Raw genomic sequence first — 18,477 nt, 5'->3', positions numbered from 1 at the left:
CAGAATAAAGCTGACCGGTGACCATTCACATACATGGGATGCTCTTGAGATTCGCAATTTAAAGAAGAGATCTTGGAGAATCAGGAGGAGTTATGGCAAAGGCGGCTAGAATTTAAGGACCCGTATTTAAGTATATGAGGTTGGTGTATTAGCGCCACGTTGTACATGTCATCATCGTAGCGATTGATATATATAATGTGATGAGGCATTTATGTATGTAATATGTGTAAACTAAGAAGAAGAAGAGGAGAGTTGAAATTCTTTCTTGTTACCGGGTATTTTGTTGCTCTTTTTTCTGCTGATTAGCGCGGGAGACGAGGCAGTAGTGCTAGCTGTGGGTGAGAGAAAAAGTGAAAGACATTTCTGATCCTGCCCTTCTTGGGATTTTGTTTTGTTTTTATTTCTTTTGTTTGTTTGTTTGTTTCTTTCTGTGGGGTTTGTTTCGTTGTGCTTCTAGTGGTGGGTTTACTCTTGTTTTCTGGCATGGGAGGAGTGGGATGGGCTGAAGTAAAGTTTCAAGCTTTGGTCCTTTTCGAGCTGGGAATGTGTTCTAGCTTTTCTGTGAATTTTTAGTTCATTTTTTTGCTAGTGTTTATTTGTTTCCTCGAGGCCTTTGGTTCCTCTCAAGCACTGTTTGCAGAGTGGGGAGTTGGTGGAATATAAGTTGACATTTTCTGGGGGCTGTGAATTCTTTGGAATTGAAGACTGCATTTTGGTGAAGGAGAAAATGAAGTATATGAAGTTGGGATCAAAGCCCGATGCTTTCCAAGCTGTAGGGAACTGCGTAAGGTGTGTTACATGCATTGATTTTTGCTTTTCATTGCGCTTTCTTCAGTTCTTACATATTTGACGGGCAACATGTTCAGTATACATAGATAGGTGTATCGTGCATGACGTGTGATTTTCCCAGTTCTCTGGTTAGGAAGGATTCTAGTTTAACTAACATATCATCATTAGCCAATTTGAAACCTCAGTGTATGAATTCCACAAAATCTCCCATGATTATAATAGTTAATTAATAGAAGTTATCTTCCACCTACCAGTGAAATAATTCATATGATTGTAGCCAATTGAAACTGTAAAGTGTTTCATTCCCATTTGAGCTCAGCCTGTTTGTAAATAATTTTTGTATTATACAAGAATTTAAGTTGATGATTGCTTACTTGCTTTATTTATTTTTTTCCCCCTTTTTTGTGGTCCCTTTGTGGATCATTTATTTTATGTAGTTAAAAGAAGTATAATCATGGGCGACTTAACTTCTTTAGCCCATTGATTTGTGGTTGCTACTTTCGGCTATGGTCTACTTAAACATTATAGTATGCAGTTTTGTTTACTGTTTGGCTTCATTCAGGAGTTGTTTTCATAAAAAGAGGAGGAGAAAAGAATTAACAGTAAAAACCCGTGTGGGAAAGTAACAAGTAATAACCATAAAACCCAATAAAAAAAAGATCAATCAATTTTACTTATGAAGCTTATATAATTCATTGAATTTTGCAGGTTTGTGTCATCTGAACTGGAAACTGATATTGTGATTAATGTCGGCGAACTGAAATTTCATCTCCACAAGGTGAGTTCTTTTGAGACAATTCATTGGCATATTTAACAAGTTTGATGCACAAATATCCCAGAATGTTTACCTGGAGTGCCAGGCTTTGAACTCTGTCCAAATTGATTATTTTCTATTTTAATATGTTTCTGCAGTTTCCTCTCCTGTCCAAGAGCAATCGAATACAAAAACTGCTATCCAAATCCAACAAGGAGGGGCTTGATGAAATTGAGTTGGACGATTTTCCTGGTGGATCAAAGGCATTTGAAATATGTGCGAAATTCTGTTATGGAATGGTGGTGACTCTCAACGCCTATAACGTTGTGGCTGCACGTTGTGCAGCAGAGTATCTTGAGATGACTGAGGATATTGATAGAGGAAACCTTATTTTCAAGATCGACGTATTTCTAAACTCCAGCATTTTTCGCAGCTGGAAAGATTCTATTATTGTTTTGCAGTGCACGGATTCTCTCCTCCCATGGTCTGAGAATCATAAGGTGATTGGAAGGAGCATAGATTCAATTGCATCTAAAACTTCAGTTGATCCCTCATTAGTTTCTTGGTCTTATACTTATAACCGGAACATGTCATCATTGGACAAGATTACTCAGAGTGAAATAAAATTCCCTGATAAAACAGGATACACTCCTAGAGATTGGTGGGTTGAAGATGTATGCGAGTTGAACATCAATCTTTTCAAGCGAGTTATTGTTGCCATAAAATTAAAAGGCAGAATGGACGGTGGTGTGATTTGTGAGGCATTGAGGACTTTTGCAACCAAATGGCTGCCAGATTCTGTCGATGCATTGGTTTCTTCTGCTAATAGTCACAAGAATAAATCTTTACTCGAAACTATAATTTGGTTGTTGCCTTCCGACAAGGATGTCAGCTGTTCTTGTAGTTTCCTACTGAAATTACTTAAATATGCCGTTCTGTTAAATGCTGACGAGTCTTTGAAGGAAGATCTGATAATAAGTGTGGGTTTAAAGTTGGATGAAGCTTGTATTAGTGACCTGTTGATCCGAGCGAGATCGCCTCAGAACACCATATATGACATTGAGCTTGTTCAGAAACTCGTAGATCAATTTGTGACCAATGGGAGAAGCAACAGGAACTTGAAAGTCGCAGAAAAGAACGGTAGAACTGAAGGCGACTTTGTTTTAGGACATGGGTCTTGGTTAAGAGTTGGGAAGATAATCGATAGTTATCTTGCAGAAGTTGCTCGTGATCTGAATCTTCCCGTTGCTAGTTTCATTGAGTTGGCACAGTCGATCCCGGAGTCAGCAAGGCCAATTCATGACAGACTATATTGTGCCATTGACATCTACTTGAAGGTATCCTAGTTCTAAGCTCATCCCATATATGTATGTCTGTGTGTATTATATCATATATTTGACTCAAACTGCATAATTTTGGGCACACTGTTTCGCAGGAGCACCCGAGTTTGACTAAAGCCGAGAGAAAGAACTTGTGTGGGCTAATGGACGTCAAGAAATTGACAACAGACACATCCGTTCATGCAGCACAGAACGAGCAGCTACCGCTTCGTGTGGTGGTTCAGGTCCTATTTTTCGAACAAACTAGAGCGGCTGCCACCCCAAGAAACAACAGAGAAAACTGGACTAAAGCAACCCCAGATAACTCCAAATCCCTTAGAAAGCAAATGGACGATCTGAAGGTGAAAGAAGAGGCTGAATTGGTCAAAGCCGGAAAGTTAACAAAGAGATCAGGAAGCAAGAACGCAGGATCCCGAGTCATGTTGCTGCCGTCTCGTTCAAGAAGGATCTTTGATAAGCTGTGGATTGTGGGTAAAGGTCTGGGACATGGTGATAACAAGAGTTCAGAGACGTCTGCGAGTTCCCAGAGCCCCGTTTCAATGGTACAAGGGGAGATGATCAAGTCCTCTAGTTCATCTTCAAGACGGAGGAGATATTCTATATCTTAGAGCATGATCTTAAAGTTTGTATGAGCTTGTTAAATGAAGGGAATCCATGTATATTTAAAGTTGTAGGATCTGTGTTACAGTTGATTATGGTTTGGCCAGATTAGAGGGGTTCTTTTTCTCAGTTTCTTGGATATTATTGTCTTGTGGATTACTGGGTCAATTGTTGTGTATTTATTGTAATTTTTCTTTCTATTTTGCATTTGTACTGAATGAAATATTACTCTTTATTCTCTATCCTGTTTCAGCAATTCATTAAAAAAATCCTGAAAAACAGGTCCAATGAATAAAATTATAAACAACAAATCCAAACTAAATTCAAATAAATTTATTTTATCAGAATTCTCTTTGTTAACTTGAAATTTTAAATAAAACTGGAATTGATATGGTAACATAAATTAATGAATATTTTGTAAAATTGACACTTCATTTACCAAATTACAAAAAAAATGAAAAAAGAAAAGAAAAAGGAAAAAAAAAATCGCAAGGGAAATGTCTGATTTGATATTGTGGGTCAGGATAAAAAATATCAAGAAGATTTAAAACCAAAATTGAAAACAATGAGAAATTTAGAGGCAAAGTGTAAATACCATAAAATTACTCTCTTTCGCAGTTCATCCCATTTTAAACTCAGGAGCCGCAAGGGGTCTTGTTCGTTTCTTGAATAATGCAGAAACTAAGTAGATTTCTACTGCCATTGAGCCGTTCTTTGCAAACAAATGTTTTTGTCCTTCTCCAGGAGAGATGCTTTACTGCCCTTCCCAGTTATGCCCAACTCGATTATCTGCAAGAAGAGGCTAGTTTCTTGATTTCTTTTTCTTGTGTTTGTTTGTTTGCTTGTTTGTTTGTTTTTTTTTGTGTGTTTTGTTTCCCATTTTTGGCTTATTGAAAGCGTCTGAATCTAGTTGATCTTCGTGCTAATTTTTCATAGCGAAGGCGATCTTCTTTTCTACGAAGAGATAGTGAAGAAACTCGTGTTTTGTACATGTGATTGTGTGTATATGTATTATTCCTTGATGGTGTTTCGAATTTGCTAAAATGCTCTTCATCTTTCTCAAAAGATTGAATTTTGGGACCTGCCATCTGTTTTGACTTTAAAAATTCAGGTATTAGTGGAAGGACGAGCTAATTCAAGGGTAGCAATTCTCAATAGACCATCTGCACTCAATGCTCTCACCACTTCTATGGTTAGTTTATTGTCTTTTTCTCTCATTGTTCATTAGTTTTTCTGGTGAATTTATTTTATTGTTTTATTCTCCATGTTCCAACTATAAGAATTGGTGGTTTCATGTAAGTATTTACAAAAGGGGGGGATTGTGCTACTATGTGGCACCACCGATTCAGTCTTTTCGATTTGAAGTTTTAACCTTTTGGGAATGTTTGATGTTTCTCATGCCTATCATTTTCTGCTAGGCTGCTCGATTGAACAGATTATACGAGTCTTGGGAGGAAAACTCAGAGATAGGATTTGTCATGATGAAGGTTAATGACTGCACAATATTTATCTCCCTCTTATAGCACTCTATCAATTGGCTGAGTTATTTGCATTTCTTAAAGGGTGGTCAGAGGGCATTCTGCTCTGGCACAGATGTCGTTGCCCTGTATAGGCTGCTCAATGAAGGTTGGACACTGACTCAATTATGCCATGTTTTTTTTAACAAAAGGAACAAGTAGGCATGCTTTGATTTCAATTGGAAAAGTTACAGCGGGAAGAAAGGATGTTAATTTGAACGTTTATGATATTGGTGTTTTTTGTTAGCCGTGAATGCATTTTACAGAACATCATTTTATTTCCAAATTATTAATGGTCTTGGGTTAGTATATGATTCTTTTTATGCTTTCGATGGATCTTTGTTGACCGATTATATTTTCAGGGAAGACTGAAGAGTGCAAGACATATTTTGAGAATCTGTACAAGTTTGTCTATGTTTTGGGAACATATCTTAAGCCACATGTGAGCTCATTTCTTTCAGCTTTGCTAGTTTAAAGAAAAGAAGCTCTTTTTCATTTTGAACATTATTGTGAGCATTGTAGTTTGTAAAATATTTTCATGCTACTTCTAGATTATATTTCCCTCAAATGGCAAGATGATGGTTTTATCATTCCTCATTCATGGGGCCTGTGACAAGTGTACGACTATTTTTTCATGGAGGCAGAGTTTTTCTTTTTTGGATATAACCCTGCTGGGACATCTGTTTCGTGAAACTGAGTGTTAACTCAATCAGCTTCATAAGTTATTCCCTGTCAAACAACCCCTTCGATAATCAATTATATTTTATTGGTGCAAGATAGCATTCAATTTGACTGTTATAACTGTTATAATCTCCAATTTATTCTGCAACACCTGCATTGCACCATTTAGTGTTTTGAGCCACGAATATCCACCTCTGTCTGGCGGTATGAAGATTTTCTTTCTAATCATAACCTTCAGACTATTATCATTAGAAGAAAACATACATGTGGAAAGTTTCGAACATGGCTTTATTCATCTCTCTGTTTTGATTCGGTTGAAATATAAGTATTGGTTTGTACTGTCATACTAAGAATATGTATATATAAGGAGGTCACTGGTTGAGCTTCTCATGATATAATTCCACAATCTATGACATTATATGCCTTGCAAGTCATTAGATCCATTATTTATCCTCAATTTGTTTTTATCATTTTTTTTTTAAAACCAAGAAGATAATATTAAATATCAGAACCAACCACAAAAGAAACAAGAGAAGGCGAAGGAATAACTCGACCTTCTCGACCAGTCAAAGAACCAGCTGCTCTCGCTAGTAAATGAGCTGCCTGATTCGCTGATCTACGAGCAAAAACAAAAAAACAAGAGTGCAATTCCATAGAAAGGAATCTACAATCTTCAACTATCAAACCCATGCTGGATTCATCCGAGTTCTTCTTCTTCAAATCTTCAATCACTGTTAAGGCATCAGATTCCACAATGATATTAGAAAGCGACAGATCCTTAAGCCAACTAAGCGCCTCACGAATGCTTAAAGCCTCTGCTGTTCTTGGGTCAAAAACACCTGCAAAACATCCATGTACAGCAGCAATAGACTCCCCACTACCATTCCTGACAATACACCCGAAGCCCATGCGAGGAGGAGAGTTGAAAATGGCCGCATCAACAATGCATTTAAGGAACTGCAACGGTGGTTTACTCCAATAAGAATTTCTCTGCTGAATACAAGGAGGATTGTCAGAAGCTGTCTGTTGATGTGCTTGTAGCCATAAGGAGATGGTTTCCATGGCTGATTGAAAAATATGAATTGACGTACTATGCTTCCCATTCCAAACCACATCGTTACGATTACTCCAAATTGACCACAGAACCACAGCCGCTTTCTCAAGATCAGATTTGGGTCGATTAGTCACTAAATCACACCACCAAGCCTTGAATGAAATGAATGAACCCACATAACTGCCAATAGAAGTTAGGTTCCAAACCTCGCGAGCCGCTGGACAGAGAATAAGAGAATGAAAATCTGATTCTGGCACATTGAGACAAATAGGACATTACAAACACTGCATTTTCTTTTTTGAACTTTTTTTTGTAAAAGTGTTGTGAAACTGACACTTCGGCTGGTCATTTGATGTGAATCTGTCATATTTACAGGTGGCTATAATGAATGGTATTGTAATGGGTGGTGGGGCAGGTATTTCACTCCCAGGGATGTTTCGTGTTGTAACTGAGAAAACGGTATGACTTCACTCCATGACTGATTTTTTGGCTGAATGTCTACGACTTTCAGTGGACTACCATAGCATAAGATATATTGTGTTATCTCGACCTGTGGCAATCAGTTTTTTGTTTTCTGGCCATACACTTTAACGATGCTAGCAAATTTAAGCTCAGCTTACTTTTCTCGATGTGCCTGGAAAGAAAAAAGGAAGAAGAATAAATAGCAAAGAGCATTCATTGCCGATTATGCTTTACAGAAGTAACACATAATTTCATTACTCTTTGCTGAATTGAAATATGTATATATATATATTTTTGGTATCTTATCTAGTAATTTGGAAAGATGTGTTTTATAGGGCACTCCAAGTTAAAATCCAAACTATCGTATTGCCTTGAAAAAGATTTGACGATTTTCTGGGAATTCTTGGGCTTGATGAGTTATGTAGAAATGACTTTTTCTGATAAATATCAGGTCTTTGCATTTCCTGAAGTACAAATAGGCTTTCATCCAGATGCAGGGGCATCGTATTATCTTTCTCGTCTACCCGGCTATTTAGGTATGCTGAAAAAATAGTTCAACCTTTGAATCATGCTCCCTAATATACCTATTGGAGAAGAAACATTGCATCAGATGATATTTAAGAGCAACTCGATGAAAGAGATGTTAGCAATTGATTGGTGTGTTGTCGCCGACATGCAGGTGAATATTTAGCTCTGACTGGAGAAAAGCTCAATGGTACAGAAATGATGGTTTGTGGTCTTGCTACACACTACTCGTTGAAGGAAGTCAGTCTTCCCTTTACTAGCATAATTTTAACTATATTCCATTTTAAGCATATCTCCACTGATTCTTTTTTCTTAACAGAAGCTTCCTTGGATTGAAGAACGTCTTGGTAAGTTGATAACTGATGATCGTTCCGTCATTGAAAATTCTCTTGCCCAATATGGTACCTTGGTTTATCCAGATGAGAGGAGTCTGCTTCATCGGTAATTTCTTTTTTTGATTCAGCCTTTTTTACCTTGTACTTTTTTCTTATTCCAGTCTCACAGAAATCATGTTCTGTTTCTTTGGTATCACGTTGCTTTTTGATGTTTCAGCTTAGAAACAATCGACAAATATTTCTGCCACGATACAATTGAGGAAATTGTTGAAGCTTTGGTAAGCATACCATTATGATATTTATTTCTTTTGGGTCTATGTTTAGATAAAAAAGTGTTAGATACCACTTTTTCCAAAATTTGGAGCTCATGAAAAATTGTGTAATGATAGTTTTGTAATATAACAAAAATCAAGTTCATGACCACTAAGCACGTGGAAGCAACAACTGGACATGCTTGAAGAGTTGTCCTGTCATATGCTCCTAGATATATTAGTCTTTGACACAGAATGCCGTGGTTTGTCCATGTTTTCGTTATTTGGTTAAGCTGTAAATAAAAAAGAAGAGTCACTAGAGAGATTTGAAGATAGGTTGTTGAGCTTCTTTACATGGGGGAAATACTACTAGAATCTAGGAGATAATCTCGTCTACAGTTCTGTGATAGTTACTGAAATTGATGTTGGGCTATACACATAGGGATCTTCCGATTAGCTACATTTACCATTTGCAAGCACCATGAGAACGAAGTATCGACAGATGATAAATAATCAGCCAGAGACGTGGAATTTCCATGTAGGAAATAGAGCACAATTTTACAAAGCTGTTGGCATTAAAATGATTTGGTCATCGTCATGACCATACTGCCAACTGAATTCTGTTTTTCACTCTTGTAGGAAAATAGAGTGGCAGGATCTTACGATGAATGGCCTTCGACTGTACTTGGTAAAATTAAAGAAGCCTCTCCATTAAGCTTAAAAGTGACTTTGCGATCAGTAAGTCACTTAGCATTGCCCCTATCCTGGTAGAAAATTCATTTTCTTGCAAGAATTTGCCATTTTAACCTCAATGTTTCTGTCACATTCAAAAGATCAGAGAAGGTAGATTTCAAACTCTTGACCAATGCCTCACCAGAGAATACCGAATATCTTTAAAATGGATATCTAAAAAGGTCTCTAATGATTTCTCAGAGGTATATCCTTATCTGATTCTCCATTGATATCCATTATAATACGTGACAAATGGAATATAATCCGTACACTTGGAACTTGCCATTTGCAGGGCATTCGTGCAAGATTAGTCGACAAGGACTTTGCTCCAAAGGTATTTGCTTATTTTTTACCTCATTTTGCAAGAAATTTTGTTGGGCAACATGGTAATCCAGTTTTAATGTCAAAAATTTTTAGTGGGATCCATCCAAGTTGGAGGAAGTAACAGTTGACATGGTCGAATCCTTTTTCTCTCCTCTCGGAGAAGTTGAACCAGAGCTAAACCTGCCCACTTCGCTACGAGAGCCAGATGTGTAAAATTTTGCCAATACTTTTCTGTATGATTCTCCATTTACTACTCTGGCTTGGTTTATGATTCACCACAGAGACGGAATTCCCATGGGGCCAATGCAGTGGATGAGTAGGAAGTAAAGAAGCTGAAATAATCAATAGTGCCATTTTTAGTAGCTTGTTTTTTTTTGTTTTTTTGTTTTTGTTTTTAAATATTCAGAACTCTGAAACCTTTAAGCAACTTAAGGCTGTGTTAAGTTAACGGGGGAAGGAAAGATTGATTAGCCTTCTCTTTTTCTTTTGTGAGCCCAATTGGATTTTTGCATTTGGTTTGGTTCACTTACAAATGAGGAGCCACTTTATTTCACTTAACATTGAAGACAGATAAATTTGGGAAAACCACAAACCTGGACAATTTAATAAAAAAATAGAAATTATTGGAACAATTGATGATTTAACAGTACATATCTAGGAAAGCACACTGTTTAATTGCATAACATGATAAGATTTTCCTATACAAAATCTTGAATAATACACAGAATTTGATTAAGACAGAGTTATGAAACTGGAAAATGGATGAGAACTGAACTTTTCATCTCCTCTGGAAGTTGAATGTCTTGATGGAATAGGCAAAAATGAAAGTGAAAAGAACGACGAATCCAAGAAGTATCAAGGCGACTGCCGCAAGCATATCACGTTCAAATCCAAAGTACTCTTTCAGGTATTGTTCCACTGTTCTACCATCGTCTTCTAGTCTGTCCTGAATATCTCCAAATTGTGTAATAATAAAACCGTACAAGGTGTAAGCCACGGGAGTAGCCCAGTAGTACCATCTCCACCATATGGGTATTCTCTGTTATAGGCAAGTTAGACAAACATTTATTAGTTTTTGTGAACTTTCTTGTGGACTAAATATTAGCAATGAGGTTTCTGGAACTTACCGGTCGTGGTACGACGAATCCTGAGAAGAGATTCCAGATTCCATAGAAGAAAGAAGAAATAACGGCGGCGACGTTGTGGTTAGGAGTGACAGCCACGGTCATCATGCCGTACAAGACGAAGTACAACAATGAGATGTACATGAAATATAAGAACCAGAAGAATTTCTCAACTGACCAGTCGAATCCCATCATGGAGTAGACAAGGAGACTGTATACTAATGCTTGCACAAATACGTATGGAATTTCGATTAGGAACTGCAAAAGTGATAAAAGAACTTTGTGAGCGAATATATACTTCAGAGGTTGCAGAATTCAAATATGAACCATAGACTTTAGCTAAATACCTGAGAGAATGCATATGGTAATGCAGAGTACATTCCGGCTGCCTTTTCTCTGTAGAAGACTGTTCTTTCGATAGCCACCACCGGCTGTACTGATGAACTATATTGGAATCCTAAGAAGTTGATTGCAGCATACATGGAACCCATGGCGTTGAATAGATCTTGTTGAGTTTTCCTGCAAAAAATGACTATTAGCTACAGCGGAGAGAAAAAACCGTGAAGCGGACAGTGATTGATTTCTTCACTCCCAACATACCATTTAGAGCCACGGTCCCAGAACATTGTCCCGAATATGAGGGCGATGAAGGTCGTGAACAAAATTCTGACGGCGGTATAAGGGGGATTCCTCCAGTATGACCAGTGTTGCTTCCACAGGCAGGCCAGGCATTGAACGAGGAAAGATTGGGAGAATTGGTTTGCGAAATACAGGTCTTTTGTGCCAGGGCGAGGGACGCTCAACTCCTTGATTAAGGCCTTGTTCCTCCTGTAATTTTTGTGCAGATGATTACTAGCATGCTACAACACCATGCCTGATCCAAAAAAGGATGTTTCTTTTTCTTCTGTGGTGATTATAAGGTAATTACACTAACCCGAATAGTTCTGATTTTTGGTAATAGTCTGTGAAGTCAACCCCTAGAGCAAGTTCTTGTGCTGTAGTAGAAACCTCCAACATCCAGGTAGCCGGATTGATACCGTCTTTAATCTTTGATACACCTTGAATTCCTTCAAAGTACTTGATCAATTGGGATGAGTGATGGCCTAATGGTCCAACATATAGTTCTTGTCCTCCACGTTTCATCAAAAATAGCTGCAGAATCAATGTTATAAATTAGCAACTGATCTTGAATAAAAAATCCTCATACTATATTAGTATCTCATGAAAACTAATATCAGATATTCAAATAACTACTTTTACACTTAAATTTTGCTTACCTCGTCGAATGCTTCAAAAATGTCGATGCTAGGCTGATGGATGGTGCATACGACTGTTCTTCCAGTGTTTACAGTATTCCTTACTGTTCTCATCACGATTGCAGCAGCTCTTGCATCAAGTCCTGAAGTTGGCTCATCCATGAATATGATTGAAGGGTTTGCTACAAGTTCAACTGCAATTGTCAGCCTTTTTCTCTGCTCGGTGGAGAGACCGTTGACCCCAGGCAGCCCAACAAGCGCTCCACTCAAGGGGGTGAGTTCCACAAGTTCCATGACTTCCTCAATAAATTTCTGCAACTCGAAGAGAATCCAATCCGTCTTACAAATCAATTCTGATTACAAAATATGACAAAATGAGGTTTCAGTGTACTAACGTTTCTAGTTTTTGCATCAACTTCTGCAGCCAGCCTCATCCAAGCTGAGAATATGAGAGACTCGTGAACTGTAACGTTCGGGGAATGAATGTCGTTCTGCTCACAATATCCAGAAATCCTGGCAAATGTTGCCTGGTTTTTTGGGTACCCTGAGATTGTAATATTTCCATCTATGTATCCCCCAGTTTTTCTTCCAGCTAACACATCCATCAAGGTTGTTTTACCAGCTCCACTAACACCCATCAAAGCTGTAAGAACACCTGGCCTGAAAGCACCACTTACACCCTTCAAGAGTTCCAATCTATCTTCAGTGGCGCCTTGAGCTTTCATCTCCTGCAAATCAAGTTACTCTCATGAATATCCCTATCAAAAACACTTTATTTTTCACTTGGAATGCTCGTTTTTTTTAGCGTGTCTGCTAGTAATGCCCATTTTCAAAAAAAAAAAATTCTTTCAGCTGGAAACTAATATTTTGAGGTGAAATACCGATGAAGCTATGCAAAACTCTCAGTTCTTTGATGTTTATCAGAAAAAACACGAGTCCTAAAATATTTAAGCAAAACTTACTGCTGGCATGTCGACTGAGTATCTTATCTCATCGAATGTGATAGAATGAGGTTCAAATGGAAGAATCATTCCTCTTTTCTTGTTCTCATTGGCTTCACTGGCATCTGCAACTACGGATGAGGATCCAGATGAGACGCTTCTCCTTTTGCGTGCATCACCTGGAGCTGAAACTAGAGCAGCCTGCTGGTCATTTTGGGTTGCTTCTGGTAATACAGCTCGAGGCTTCTCAAATGCTGCAACGGTATGATCATGTTAATTGCCAAATGTCATCTAGAGAGTACCAAAAGTACATAAAAGTAGAAAACTCACGGTTCAGGTATGCAAGAGCAAAGACATAGCAGATGTTGAATATCCATATGAATCCAAATATTGCACCAACTCCTATCCAGTACCAGTATGAGTAAGGAAAAAACCCTCTAGCTTTCAGCACTTGAACTCCCAATGTGGTATTGGATCCAATGGGCACCTACAGAATGAGAGAGTTGTTTCATCCCTATGATCAGATGTATAACCATATGGAATACACCAAATGCAAAGATTGACGCCTCAACTTACTTTGCTCCAACTGTGCCCTGTGAATTCATTGACTAAAATTGCATTCTGTGCATACATTAAAGGCGAGGCCCAGTAGCCCCATAGCCACCACCCCTTCACATCATCTGCAAAACAAAAATGGGGATGAGATATTGATTCATCGTTATAGGTGCGATATACATTTGAGCATCTTATCGTCATTTCATACTTCGTGATAGGACAAATCCACCCAGCGCAAAAAGCATGAGCAGCGCAAACAGGCCGAATGTGTTCGCAATGATCATGGTCCTGCCCAATGCCCCAATAAGTCTGAATAATGCCCCGGCTGTCTGGTTAAAAAGTACAAGCAACAGGTATTGCTTAAACAATCTGCAACAACATTTATTGATCAGTAATTGTTTGAAGAACCGATGAATAAGTTGGTTTGAGTCACTGTTGTTCGATTCTTACCTTCCTACATTAGGATCAAATCCAATCACATAGTACGAGAAAAAGGTCCATATTCCGACTTCAATGAAGGTGATTGGAATTTTCAGGAGCCATGATGGAAGAGCATAGGCCCATGGGGGGAAGAAAAACATGTCCCTTTGCTTGTAGAAAACAGGAAGCTTGTAAATTGTCATAGCAAGCTCTGACAATCCATTGAACAAGGTCAGAATGACAGCGAAAAATAGGGCGCCAAGGAATATTGAACCATCGGTGAAATCATCTCTGGGCATCTTGACACGCAAGAAGACTGTTGTGGCAATCAGTGTCATCGTAATAAGCTGCAAGAAAGTATATGGAATTTACTCAGTAACTGAATTCAGTTTAACAGTTGAGGATTTCAAGAGTGTGAAATGCATCATGCCTGGAAGAGCTTGAAGTAGTAAACAAACGAATTTCTTTTCATCAACAAGGATTCTCTGTCAGTGCAGGCTTTCAGAAGTTCTTTCTGTCCGACACCGAATTTCTTTGTTGTAAGAGCAGCAGGATGGCTTTTGCTCTTATCATATGGAACTGCAAGCTCCTCCCCAAGTTTCCGTCCATCGGTATAAGACAGGAAAGCCTCTGCAAACTCACTAACAGCGACGAACCTGTAAGGCTCATCCGCACGTGCCCAATATTGTCTTTGATCTTTCTTTGAAGTCACCTGGATATCGAAATCAATCTCATTAGAACCAATGGAAGAGTAAAGGTTCGTTACTTTTAATCATTTCTTTTGCTTACTTCTTGCAAGAAATCAGCCACTCCTTTCCTTTTGGGGCATTTGAAGCCCATTGATTCGAAGAAACCGACTACATTTTCTCTTGGACCATGATAAACAACCTGGCCATCTGACAAGAGCACAATGTCATCAAACAGATCGTATGTCTCAGGCGCCGGCTGCAAGAGGGAGATGAAAGCAGTTCCCTTCATGATGTGGACATATTGTTTAAGCATGTTCACGATTTGGTAAGTCGTAGAGCTATCCAATCCAGTGGATATCTCATCCATGAAGAGTGCCTTAGCTGGTCCAACCAACATTTCACCTGTTGTAGAATTTGCAAACAAAACTTCAGCATCTATATCTATTGCATAAATATTATTCTTTTGTTTCATAAACATATATTATATATATATATTTAGTTTGGTTACCAGTGGTGACACGCTTTCTTTGTCCTCCGGAGATACCCCGGATCATCTCGTCTCCGACCATGGTATCGGCACAAACATCCAGCCCCAGAACCTGCATGCGTGGAGGTTCATAAATGGTTAAGATTCGTGCTATATTCATTAAATTAAGATGGAGGATGTTTGAAGCTACTGATTTGTACCTTAAGAATGTAATCCGTGACAACATTTGCCTCATCCCCTTCTGTGGCTGCTGCCTACATTAACGTTTAGAAAGGAAAAAAAAATTTAATTTTGTTTTTTCACTTTCTTATTGGAATTGCTTTGGTAATGTAGACGAAGCTAAGTAATCAAAAATAGTTTTACATTAAAAAAAAAATAGTGTTAAATAAATCCCACTTGTTTTCTTTGGTAATTTCCATTTCATCAAATCTTGATGCCTCACTTTATCGAGTCATGGTTGAAGTATGACGATTAATAATGAGACATAAATATCAATAATGGTCACTTTCTTCGAAGACCACATCGTCAACAAATGCATTAAAATAAATTGATTTGAATTAACGAGAAAAGTAAGCCCAAACTAGTTAGAAACATTTATTTTAAAAAAAAATTCTCTTATAAGATATTTTACCTTCATGAAAATATCAATATCAGGATCCGGTTTAATGTTGGCTGCTTTCTCTCTCCTTGACAATTCAGCAAGCATCTCTGTTCCCACAAAATCAAGCAACAAGTTCAATAATAATTCTTAAAATTTTTTAGGAAACCAAAAAAATATATATATATATATATGAACACGAACCATATCGATCACCGACACCCTGGCACCTAGCGGAAAACGCTAAGGTCTCTCTCACAGTCATCTCTCCGATATGCAAATCATGCTGACTGATATAAGCTGCTGTTCTTTGCGGCACGAATTCATTCATTCCATGTCCATTGTAAGTCACCCTTCCTGATACCTGCGGAGTAACATAAAATTCCCAGTTTCAGACACCCATTTTAATTTCCATAGAAAGAAATTATATATGAATCAACTAAAAATTTATATATATATATATTCACCTTTAGAGATGGATCTAGCTTTCCAGCCAAAGCTAGCATAAGGGATGTCTTCCCTGAACTTGGAGGACCTAACAAAAGTGTCATTCTGCATGGTTTGATGACTCCACTCACGTCCTTGAGGATAGTAAATGGCTTCTTCCCACTCGGAAGCAAATGGAGAGTATTCAAAAGTCCCTGTAATTACAATGGAATTTTCAATCTTTAATCCCTTTTCATATATCAAGAAACAAATGTTTTCGATCGACATGTATGTATATATACCTCTATGATGTTGATATTGAAGTTGAGAACAGTAGGCAGAGATCTGCTCTGGCTGTAGGCTTCTGCATCGATGTTCAAATTCTCATATCTAACTTCGATCGTTGGCAAATCGATTCCCACCCTGTCGATTCTGTTCCGGAGTTTGAGCAAGAACTTCTCGTTATCTTCATCCACAGTATTAACAAGCCTATCCACCAGATTCCTCTTATCAGCAAACCCAAGATTTTGGACATCGATTTCATTAGCCCCCTTTGATCCAAGCAGCAGCCCTTTTCTCAAACGATCGAAAGTAGGCAATTTCTCGAGTGCAGCCCATTTCAGAGCTTCCTCATCGTCTTCATCCCGAGAAGAACGAGAGAAAACTTCGATCCCTGTGTTTCTCCATACATTCGAGCTGTTCACCCTGAAGCTGGAGCCAGCTTGTCTCCCGCTGGCTCTTAAGCTACTGCTTGCTTTGTAAATATCACCAGGGTCCATTTTCTTTGAAACCCGGCCTTTTTCTCAGCACCAAAAATGGTGTTAATCAATGCAAAACTAAATAAACAAAAAGATTCTTGGCTCTGTTCTTTCTTGTATTCTGGGTTTGAATGAAAGAATGAAGTTACAATGTCAGATGTTTGTATTTTCTGGGATTGAATGTGTGGTTGGGTTTTTATATATAGGTGTGTGTGTTGTATGGTATGGTATGGTATGAGGGATTCTCATTCAAGGGCGGCATATAAATTTCAATGTTGAATGAAATTATTTTCATGTATGAGTTTAGATGCTTCGGAGAAGTGGGAGATGCCCTCAACTTTGACCCCATATATGACTCGTTCCCCAAGCAATGAATAGAGAGTTAGAGACTAGAAAGAGCTATAATAATAACATTATTATTAATATTAGTGGAACCTTCTATAATTTATTAATATATATGCGTTTCATAAAATTGCCTTATTAAGTGGGTTTCATTTTTTTGCATTATTATTAATTAATGTTTGTAAAAAAAAAAGATTATATATTTGTTCGTGGAGTTTCAATATTTTCATATATATATATATATATATATATATTCAACTAAAAATAATTCAATAAATTTGTAAATAATATACGAAAATGAGTTGAATATATATTTTGCTTGTCTAATGGTTGGGTCATATTACGGTTCCTCGACGTTCAAACAAGCTGCTTGCTCCAACTTTGAATTAATATAATGGTCATTGGCTGCCCCATTTCAAACGTATCGACCAAATAAATAAATTTAAATTTATATGTAATTAATTTCTCCCCTCCTCTAATTAATAGGGATGCATTATTAGCTAGGATATATAATTGATGTAACAAAAAATTGATATTATCCGATTAGAAAAAATTTGTGTAACTTGTGGAGATGTGGATAGCCGGATTAATATTCGAACTGTTCAAAAGGCCGAACTTCGTGGGTTGTTACCTGCATCACAAAGCAAAGTGAGTGGTGTCGGGGGTTGCCCGACGAAGACACTCCGACGCTCAAGTTACTATTTGCCCAATAAAAGTTCTAGAGAACTCGAACATGTGACTATAGACAGCGTACCTTAATGGCAGTCGTAACTAGGGATTGGCAATGGGTCGGGTCGGGGACGGGGATTCCTTCCCCATCCCCGTTCCCGAATTCAAATTTGATCCCCATACCCGCCCCGATCCCAATTAATTCTTATCGAGAATTCCTCATATTCATCCCCGCGGGGATCAAGTCCTCATCCCTATACTCATACCCGAAAATATATATATATATATATGTGAATTAGTAAATTTTATTATATAAGAATATAAAATATCTAAAATATTTTGGGTCAAATTTTTTATTATAATATTAAATTTTAAAATTAATAAAAATATTTTAAATACAAATTATTTCTATAAATCAAAATTATTATTTTAAAGAAAATATTATGTATCAAAAATTTATTAAGATTATATATTGTTTCTAAATTTATCAAAATAAATAATATATATATATTTAGACTAATATAAATACTTTATATGTGTACGTAACATGAATGAGATTAAAATAATATTTTTATGTTATAAAAAATTACACTATCATAAACGGATGTATTATATATAATGTATAAATATATATATATATATATATATATAAACGAAATAATAATAATACTTTTAATTTTAATTTTTTAATAATATTTTAGATTTAATAAAACTTGATAATTAAAATATTATTATTATTATCGGAGCGGGTTCGGGGATGGGGATAGCATCCTCATACCCGCCCCAATATGTTTCAGGAATTTTTAAAAATCTCCGAACCCGAACCCATATCCAAAAATACTCCCCCA

The 18,477-nt window shown here is 37.3% G+C and overlaps 3 protein-coding genes across 3 annotated transcripts; 2 read left to right on the top strand and 1 right to left on the bottom strand.

The window, feature by feature from the left end:
- On the top strand, window positions 1-3,690 carry LOC140892703 (phototropic-responsive NPH3 family protein NPY1). Its single transcript, XM_073301667.1, has 5 exons — window positions 1-139; window positions 641-789; window positions 1,498-1,567; window positions 1,702-2,880; window positions 2,979-3,690. The coding sequence occupies exons 2-5, from the start codon at window positions 728-730 to the stop codon at window positions 3,489-3,491; spliced, it is 1,824 nt and encodes a 607-aa protein (XP_073157768.1). The 5' UTR covers window positions 1-139; window positions 641-727; the 3' UTR covers window positions 3,492-3,690.
- A 335-nt stretch (window positions 3,691-4,025) lies between these two features.
- On the top strand, window positions 4,026-9,849 carry LOC140876090 (small ribosomal subunit protein mS47). Its single transcript, XM_073279946.1, has 14 exons — window positions 4,026-4,284; window positions 4,595-4,675; window positions 4,902-4,970; window positions 5,046-5,109; window positions 5,363-5,442; window positions 7,111-7,194; window positions 7,649-7,733; window positions 7,877-7,962; window positions 8,042-8,163; window positions 8,275-8,335; window positions 8,948-9,046; window positions 9,142-9,243; window positions 9,333-9,374; window positions 9,458-9,849. Exons 1-14 carry the CDS (start codon window positions 4,156-4,158, stop codon window positions 9,575-9,577), a joined length of 1,224 nt encoding a protein of 407 aa, XP_073136047.1. The 5' UTR covers window positions 4,026-4,155; the 3' UTR covers window positions 9,578-9,849.
- A 168-nt stretch (window positions 9,850-10,017) lies between these two features.
- Window positions 10,018-16,962, bottom strand: LOC140876089 (pleiotropic drug resistance protein 1-like). The gene is made up of 20 exons (XM_073279945.1): window positions 16,163-16,962; window positions 15,902-16,075; window positions 15,639-15,798; window positions 15,468-15,544; window positions 15,037-15,090; window positions 14,858-14,948; window positions 14,450-14,751; window positions 14,091-14,372; window positions 13,691-14,007; window positions 13,449-13,609; window positions 13,262-13,365; window positions 13,016-13,172; window positions 12,707-12,939; window positions 12,140-12,472; window positions 11,766-12,056; window positions 11,423-11,640; window positions 11,089-11,316; window positions 10,836-11,007; window positions 10,492-10,746; window positions 10,018-10,403 (listed from the first exon to the last, which is right to left on the bottom strand). The coding sequence occupies exons 1-20, from the start codon at window positions 16,637-16,639 to the stop codon at window positions 10,143-10,145; spliced, it is 4,347 nt and encodes a 1,448-aa protein (XP_073136046.1). The 5' UTR covers window positions 16,640-16,962; the 3' UTR covers window positions 10,018-10,142.
- Window positions 16,963-18,477: the final 1,515 nt, after the last annotated feature.

The sequence above is a fragment of the Henckelia pumila genome, chromosome 1 (assembly GCF_033568475.1).
Source record: "Henckelia pumila isolate YLH828 chromosome 1, ASM3356847v2, whole genome shotgun sequence".
In the NCBI taxonomy this organism is placed as follows: domain Eukaryota; kingdom Viridiplantae; phylum Streptophyta; class Magnoliopsida; order Lamiales; family Gesneriaceae; genus Henckelia; species Henckelia pumila.
Note: the sequence above shows the minus strand (reverse complement) of the source record. Positions and strands in the feature narration are given on the sequence as shown.

Excerpts from the sequence above, each read along its gene's own strand:
- LOC140892703 (XM_073301667.1), top strand. The coding sequence starts at position 728 with ATGAAGTATATGAAGTTGGGATCAAAGCCCGATGCTTTCCAAGCTGTA. Across the intron at positions 790-1,497 it reads GCTGTAGGGAACTGCGTAAG|GTTTGTGTCATCTGAACTGG; the intron begins GTGTGTTACATG and ends TGAATTTTGCAG. Across the intron at positions 2,881-2,978 it reads CCATTGACATCTACTTGAAG|GAGCACCCGAGTTTGACTAA; the intron begins GTATCCTAGTTC and ends ACTGTTTCGCAG.
- LOC140876090 (XM_073279946.1), top strand. The coding sequence starts at position 4,156 with ATGCAGAAACTAAGTAGATTTCTACTGCCATTGAGCCGTTCTTTGCAA. Across the intron at positions 4,285-4,594 it reads TCGATTATCTGCAAGAAGAG|GTATTAGTGGAAGGACGAGC; the intron begins GCTAGTTTCTTG and ends TTAAAAATTCAG. Across the intron at positions 4,971-5,045 it reads TAGGATTTGTCATGATGAAG|GGTGGTCAGAGGGCATTCTG; the intron begins GTTAATGACTGC and ends CATTTCTTAAAG.
- LOC140876089 (XM_073279945.1), bottom strand. The coding sequence starts at position 16,639 with ATGGACCCTGGTGATATTTACAAAGCAAGCAGTAGCTTAAGAGCCAGC. Across the intron at positions 11,317-11,422 it reads CAAAAATCAGAACTATTCGG|GAGGAACAAGGCCTTAATCA; the intron begins GTTAGTGTAATT and ends CAAAAATTACAG. Across the intron at positions 10,404-10,491 it reads GATTCGTCGTACCACGACCG|AGAATACCCATATGGTGGAG; the intron begins GTAAGTTCCAGA and ends TGCCTATAACAG.